The 8,411-nt window shown below is 37.3% G+C and overlaps 1 protein-coding gene across 1 annotated transcript in view; it reads left to right on the plus strand.

Annotated features, from left to right (window-relative positions):
* Positions 1-8,411, plus strand: part of LOC109538588 (protein outspread) — an 86,060-nt gene that overhangs the window by 15,228 nt on the left and 62,421 nt on the right. Inside the window, exon 2 of the mRNA XM_019905884.2 lies at positions 616-696. Within this exon, the coding sequence (XP_019761443.2) occupies positions 616-696 (81 nt within the window). The remainder of the gene's footprint in view (positions 1-615; positions 697-8,411) is intronic.

The following is an 8,411-nucleotide window of genomic DNA, read 5'->3' on the forward strand; positions in this document are numbered from 1 at the left end:
TTATCAATCTGTAATAAAAGACGTGAGGAAATTCTGTCTTTTTTAAAGACAAAAATGTTTGAGGCGAAATACCCAAAAAGAAGTTTGTAAAAAATGAATCCGCCTCAACAATATAGAACTTATCTAGTTTGATGAATGCTGAAAATCTCTGTCTGTTGCAATCCTAATGTTCCGCCCATGCTTCCGATTGTTGTTGTCCTAGTGTGTGTGTATTTTGTGTTCCGAAGTAACACAAAATCATTATAATATTAATAATGAATAACTGGAGCTATTATTAAGGCAGAACACAATGTGGTTGTAATCGGGCATTGTATTTTGATTTGGACCTCTTGTAATTTCTATTCTTACCGTTTCGGAGCCAACTTATTAGCCGGAATATACGGAGGATGTTGAATACGATTAACTATCTGCGACGCAGCTAATTTCAATAGATTTTTGGTGCTGGCTGCATGTCTGAGGCAATTTTAGGCTGTGTCGGTTGCAGTCGCGGCACTCCCTTAATGTTGAAATCTAATTATCGCAACGAATTTCGTTGCCCAACATGCGATAATGATGAAATTCAATGCTGCTCCTGCTGCACTTCCTGCAACTTCCTCAATTTTTTTTTTGTTTCAGGCTAGCAGATCGATAGCGCGCAGCGGGTATCTCTTCGTGGCTCCTGACTGGGATTTTTCAGTGCCACTAAATAGGACAAAGGTAAGTTCAAATTTTCCCCTTTTTTCGACTTCAATTAGCTGCTGGAATGTTGACTTTAACTGCTTTTGCAAATATTTCTATTTCTTATTTTTTGATATGCGCTTTAACAAACTGCGCGGATTCTTTTAGCGCCGTTTGCCATTTTGAAAATGTTAGTTTTCCAAAGTAATTCAGTCTGATTCGCCATTTTTCGGCTCATCGGACTCTTCCTAAATTTCAAAAGTCATTTGATTGGTTTTTCGAACTGTTAACTTTATGAGTTCTTTTAGGAACAACCGGCTGCCCAAAAGCTTTAACATCTTTCCAAGGAAAGAATACGTATAATGAAAAGACATTCTTCCTGCCTAAGGAAGACTTTTTTCCGCGATAGTCTGAAAGCCCTGAAAAGTCGCCAGTTTCGCCTTGATTATGTTTTTTTGTACATTTCCCCGACGACCGAAAAGCGCCTGAATCTCTCAGGTTTTATGCAACTTTCGATAGAAATTGGCGATTTTTTCCAGTTTTGACGCCGTCGAAAAACTCATCAGTTTCATGCAATGGCCGCATAAGTTTGACTATTTTAACGACACTTAAATCTGCGAAATTTAATTAAGTGCGTCTTTCCCATTTTCCTTGTCGTCATTCTACTGATGCGAGAAAATTCGCATTCTCAATCCCATCAGAGGATTCTGGCGAAGCCAACAAATCTTCAAACAAGTAACACAATCAACGATTTTTTCTTTGATTTGTCTGCAAATTTGCTAGAAAGCTGCAACAATACGCCCCATTCAATCGGATAAACGATGAATATTTGCAGAAACAAAACCAAACTCCTAGATAAGAATCCGATGAGAACTAGGATAATTATCATGAGAACCACTTTCAAGCGATATTTTTTTCTGCAACAAATTAATACGCATTTCAGGCATCGATGGAGTCGTTTTTCTCCGGGCATATGAGCTTTAACTAGTTCTCAGCACATCCTGTAAGGCTGGGATTCGAGTTTTTCCATGTGTTTGTTGTGCTGCAAAATGGGGCTTTTCTCATTTTTGTCAACCAATTTCGCTGGCTTGTGATGGTAAATATCGCTTGTATTCAATGATAAAAGCTAGTTAATCCGCATAATCCGAGTCAATGGCACATGTTTGCTTTGCCGCTAAACGACTTTCTCACCGGCTGAAAACATTGCGATAATTTACGAGTCCAAGTGATGTTGCATAAAGTTGATGTTGTCAGTAATCTAAATTGTGCCAGTTGTGCCTATCGGGCGGCTGAAGAAAACGAAGAAGTACTTTCAAGCATTGTAATGCAAACGACCTTTCTTCGACACTCCTCAGCCTATCATCAGACTAATATGTACGTACTCGCATATGGTAGAAAATGTGCATTGTTGTGCCGATTGTTCAGCCGAGATACTCGATGTGGGTCAAGATATCCATAATATATACTTTATCTGATACGGGCATATTTAGCAAGTAGTTATCGGTTTTTTTACGATTTTTGGGCTTGTCTAACACGGCACAACATGACGTATGCAAAACGTATTTACAACGCCAGAGATCTGATCTCTATGTAGTTACCAGTACTGTTATGTTCGCATTGTTTAGAATATCCTCCCTCCAAGTATCCAAGCCACTGATTTTCGCACCCTCACAGTCGAACCAGAAATACAGTCATCAACATCATCATCATCATCATTATCATCATCGTATCCGAGCAACAACCGTTCGCTTTTGATTTATGTAAGTCCAGCAAGAGCTAAGCGGGAAACAGTTTTGTGCATGACCGTGAAAGATAAATAAAACGAAATATAACTGTGATGAGGAAGAAAGACGAAATATCGGCGAGGGAAAATCGATGTTGAATTATCATCATCGGTTAAGAATGGTGGGTAAGGAACGAATTTGCGAGGCGCGTGCCGCGAACCGATGGAAAAAATTTATAAACTGGTTGTTCTTTTTCAATTTACTTTCAAATCAAATTGGTTGCAAGATGGAATCCTTTTGGACTGATTTTATTTTGCTTTTATTGCAAGGGATACCAGTGGAAGTGCAAGATGTAGAGGATCGGTGTCTTGTGCTCTTCAACCCCAAACCGATTCTCAATATCTTTATTATTAAGATTGTTAACTTTTTAGAGTGTCCGAGATTTTATTTACCAATAATTGGCACGCCGAAAGCGAACATCCTGTATATAGCATCGATAATACGATTATGGCTTCGTTTTCGTTTTTTCAAGTTTCTGGCCCGTTTTTAGGAGCATGGCATAGTAGGCTCATTTCTTCACTGCCCCATGCAACTGTAGTACAACCGCTAGGCCTATAAGCGGTAAATCGCCGGTTATACTTGCGAAACTTGGTTTTTGGGCAAAATTGATTTTTCACCAGAAGGCAAATGGGGTTTGACCCTCTTCCTCCAAAATGATTTCGCGTCCCACAAGGCCAAGACAGTCGATTTTCAGTTGAAAAACTTGCAATTTTTCCCATTGTTGTAGGTAGGTAATTTTCAAATTGCCCTGTGCCATCCCAATGTTAATTTGTCCAATTCGAAATGCAAAATTCCTGGACGTAGCGTTGTAATTTACACGCGGTTGCAGCGAATAACTAAGCGGTCGGTCGCACGAATTAAAATAAATGAAATGTAAATGTGCACTTTCAATTTCTGTCTTTTGTGGTACATGGGTATTTATTACATACCGTATCTGAGCGCTGGCGGTTTGAAAATATGCCCAGATGTATTAGAATGTTCATAATGGAACTGATGAGTTTGACGCTGATATACAGGGCGGCTCAGATACAAATCCTATTTAAAATGACTTTATATGTAAACTGGGTTTGATGACGCTTGTTGGTGCACGTTGATGGTGCATTATATTGGCAAGCTATGGATGGAACTGGACGTGAAATAAACATTGCAGGAGCATGGAGAAAAGCGGGAGAACCACTTGGTAGCACCCTGTAAAGAAATGAAATGCGTTAAAAAAGAAAACTAAACAACGCCACATAGCGACGTGTCATCTCATTTGCCAAGAAGACATTTTCAAAGGCTAGCGCGTACGTGTCTGTTGGTTGCGAGTCTTCTTGAATTTTTATTACTTACCGGTATATTATTTACTTAGAAATATTACGTTACTGGCCATGTGCATGACTGTGAATATTGTGAATTTTTATTATTTTGCCACGTCGAAGCGACCTGAACTGTTGTTCGTTTGTGTGGATTTGAGTGGAAAACATTTGCGAGGATTTCTGCCACTTTTCACCACTGATTGGGTGAAAGTAAAATCGACACAAATATAAAATTACTAGGGCATAAGCTAAAGAGTAAAACAACATTACTGGCCAGATTTACCTACGTGGTGATGCTCTAGTTGCTGCGGTTCTTTAAAAGGAATTGAAACATTAAATTAAAGGTTTTTTGCATTGTATTTGCGCTAATTTAACGCCCGTTATTCGGTCCGGTAATGAATGAACTGGCCTCTATTCGCTGCCATCTACTCATTAATTCATGTGTCTGATGCTCTAACACTCGATGAATGAGTGAACGCATCCACTTTAGTCATGTGCGTTTTTTCCCTATTAATTCCACTCGCCTATCGTGATTTCATCTAAAATCCTGCTATTATTGTGCCGCTAAAACTCCCCATTAATGAACTTTCTGCACTTGTATCAGATGTTAATCTTTTAAGAGTTGTCGTTGCGAGACGGTTCGGCATGATGACATTACAAAAATAAACCTAATTAGGTCACTGATGCTAAAAAGTAAATAGAATGAATATAACTCGCCGTCACGATCATTACGAGTATTGTTTTCCGATCATCGGAGTTTAATAGTAGCAATAGTGTTTTATAGGCCGAAAATCTGGAGCCAAAACCGAAAAAAAAAATTTAATCCTCTTCAAGGTTTCGAACTTACCGGAATTAAGTTTGGCTATTGTTTATCTCTAATAGGTAGCCTTTGTCTTAATTAGCATTATACACTGAGAAAACAGCTTAAATTCAACAGTGTTTTGGTTTCAAAATGGAAGATTGAACTGTTTTCTACCCTATAAAGAGATAGAAGTAAAGTTGTGAACATTTTAGGAGCAACAAGCTTAAAACAGCCTGCATCTCAGAAACGGTTGCGATTATCCGATCAGTCCTACAGATCTTTCTTATAGCCGGTCATTCACCAATTATGTTTACCAGAAATTTCTAACCTCTAAAAAGATAGATGCAAAAATAGTATAGCGTTAAGGCTTAAAACCGCTTTTCATGGGCCGCCCAAGTTTAAGACATTATATATCGGAAACGGTTAAAAATATTTGAATAACCATTAGGAGCTTTTCCTTTTTTTATTTTATATATTATAAGAAATTAATAACTTCTAAAAAGCTAGAAGGCAAAATGTATAATTTTGAGACGCCGCTAAAGTTTATGAGCGTATATCTCAAAAACGGTTAGAAATATTTCAGTATTCATTCGAACCTTTTTCAAAGAGCATATCAAGAACTGTCCTTTCTTATGAAGGCGTTGTGAGAAATTCCTAACCTTTAAAAAGCTAGCAGGAAAAAATCATAATTTTAAGACGCCGCGGCAGTTTATGAGCGTATATCTCAGAAATGGTTAGACTTATTTGAGTATTCATTAGAACCCTTTTAAAAGAGCATCTCAAGAACTGTCTTTTCTTGTGAACGCGTTATCAGAAATTACCTTTAACCTTTAAAACCTTTAAAAATCTAGAAGAAAAAATGTATAATTTTAAGTAGCCGCGGAAGTTTATGAGCGTATATTTCCGGAACGGTTAGAAATCTTTGAGTATTCATTAGAAGCTTTTTCAAAGAGCATCTCTGGAACTGTTTTTTTCTTTGCAGTTGTTTGGGAAAAGCTACAAGATAAAATATATAATTTAAAAACTCTGCGCAAGTTTCGGAGCAGATATCAGAAACGGTTAGAAAATTTTTAGAATTTATTAGACACTTTTTAAAAGAGGATCTCAAGAACTTTCTTGTCTTGTGAACGCATCATCAGAAATTCCCAACCTTTAAAAAGCTAGAAGAAAAAATGTGTGTTTTTAAGGCTCCGCGAAAGTTTATGAGCGTATTTCAGAAACGGTTAGAAATATTTGAACATTTTTTAGAACCTTTCTCAAAGAGCGTGTCAAGAACTTTATTTTCTTGTGAACGCGTTATCAGAAATTCCTAACCTTTAAAAAGCTAGATGAAAAAATGTATAATTTTAAGTCGCCGCGGAAGTTTATGAGCGTATATTTCCGGAACGGTTAGAAATCTTTGAGTATTCATTAGAAGCTTTTTTTCTTTGCAGTTGTTTGGGAAATTCCTAATCTCTTAAAAGCTAGAAGCAAAAATATAAAATTTGAAAACTCTGCGGACGTTTCTGAGCAGATATCTCAGAAACGGTTAGAAAAATTTTAGAATTTATTCGAACCTTTTTAAAAGAGGATCTCAAGAACTTCCTTCTCTTGTGAACGCATTATCAGTAATTCCCAACCTTTAAAAAGCAAGAAGGAAAAATGTGCAATTTTAAGGCTCCGCGAAAGTTTATGAGCGTATCTCAGAAACGGTTAGAAATATTTGAACATTTCTCAAAGAGCATCTCAAGAACTTCCCTTTCTTGTGAAGGCGTTATTAGAAATCCCTAACCTTTAAAAAGCGAGAAGTAAAAATTTATAATTCTTAGAAGTCGCGGAAGTTTTTGAGCGTATATCTTTTACCGGCGTTGTCATAAACAGTATTTCCCCTATGATGCTTTATCAGAAAATTGCGACATTTCAATAAAAATATAGAAGGTAAATAATAACATAACTTTGATAAAAAACTGTTGATTGAAAACACTAATTGAGAACTTAAACCAATGCATTTTTTGATTCTAAAATACAAAACAGATCTTGTCCCGTGTAGGTTTTCTAGTTTTGTTCGCGTAACTATCTTCTTCTAATCTAGGCAGACTTAACTGGCGGTTTCCTCTAACACAAAACCCCCGGAACAATCGCAAATAATTCAATAACACTCTTAAGCTGTCTGGTTTTTCCGCACAATACCTTTTGGGTCTAGTTTAAATTGGCGGCGGCATTAAATTCACTTTGCAGACTTGAGAAAAAAATCAACAACAACAACAACTCAATTACCTTAATGCTGCCTCAAGGCTGGCAGGCTTCAGTATTTGCATTGGATTTGCTTGAGCAGAAGAAATGATTGTGGATTTTAATTGCCGCTTTTTCGGGTAATTTTATTAATTGGGTGCAGGGACTTGATTTGATAATTGCCAAAAAAAATCGAAAAATAAAAGAGCGGATCAATCGCAAACCTATGCGGCAATTGGGCTCAATTGAGCCATAAGGGAAAGAACACAGGCAAGTTAACTGGAAGAAAAATGGAAGGCCATTAAAGATCATTGAAAAGCCTTGCTGATTGGCACCTAGGCTGTCAACACGTTATAATCACGACCCTCACCGACCTTTAGACCGATTGTCGAGAGAAAATTGTGTTGTAATTTGCCGTATTTCATATTGCGCCCATATACAGAGTGTGTCACGATTCCCATATCCACGTCCACGAGTCGACAAATTGCACGTTATGCCCTACTGGCGACTATCTGGCTATTAATTACCACGTTCTTATTTGTACAATTGCATGAAGACATTTGATTTATTTGCAAAATAATCATCATAGTCCGATTTAAAAGTTGACTGTAATACAGATGTGGAAATATGTACATGGTTCTGGGAAAATGTAAATGCTTCATAGTTTTATATCGAAGATATGCATATGTAATGAGTGCGATGTTATGCCACTATTAATTACTGGCCTTTAAAGAATCCGAATGTCATGACTAATTTTTCCATTCCCCGAGTCCCCAGCGCCTGCTTTGCGTTATTTCAAATAGAAAAATCGAAAGCTTGCAATTCCAAAGTGCTGATCGCAGATCCCCATATTTACATCCACAAGTCGCTTTCGAAATCGTTTGAAATATATTCCAAATGGCATGCATGTACGTTGCTGAAGGTGATTTTTATAGAAATGGTGATAGCAAAACAGTTCAAATCGGATTTTATGCACTTAATGATTTTCTGTCTGTGTGTGTGTGAAATTTCCACGTTTTCCCCTTAATTCCTGCCAGTCATGATACGGAATTGCAAATCGTACATCAATTATTGCAAATTACTCCCAAGAAAGTAATTAACGATTATTAAACAATAAAACTTTCGTAATGAATCGTTCATTTGTATCAATCTTTCCGTTTTGAGCGGTATGCAGGCACTAATTGGTTCTATTCGAACTTGGTGCAACAATGCAGCAAACTTTCAATGGAAAGGCACGTGCATTAAGAAACTGTAATCCGACCGGTAACTGATTCATGCCAGTGAAACTGCAGTTCTATTTTCCGCTAATTCTCCATTGTCTTGCAATCAATACAATTCCTAATTCGTTAAAAAACGTCACATATTGTTGCGATTCTCTTCGGACGATTTAATCCAAATCGATTCGCATTGTTAATGACGATGGTTCCGTCATGGGCGCGGTACCATCGACCGTGTTTGTTTCAATTTCCTTTAACCCACTGACGATAATGTTTTGACTAGTCTTTTTCTGCTAGATTAAAGCGGCTATTTGAGGAGTTTTGGTCAATGGTCAATTTTCTCTTGGTCTAGGTTTTCAAAAAATTATAATTCCAAAGCGAAGCCAAAGTGATTTCTGAAATTCTCAGAATGCGGAATATGAATATGGATCTCAAAGTCCAC

The sequence above is a fragment of the Dendroctonus ponderosae genome, unplaced genomic scaffold (assembly GCF_020466585.1).
Source record: "Dendroctonus ponderosae isolate FM_Combo_2020 unplaced genomic scaffold, Dpon_F_20191213v2 Dpon_F_20191213_3, whole genome shotgun sequence".
In the NCBI taxonomy this organism is placed as follows: Eukaryota; Metazoa; Arthropoda; class Insecta; order Coleoptera; family Curculionidae; genus Dendroctonus; species Dendroctonus ponderosae.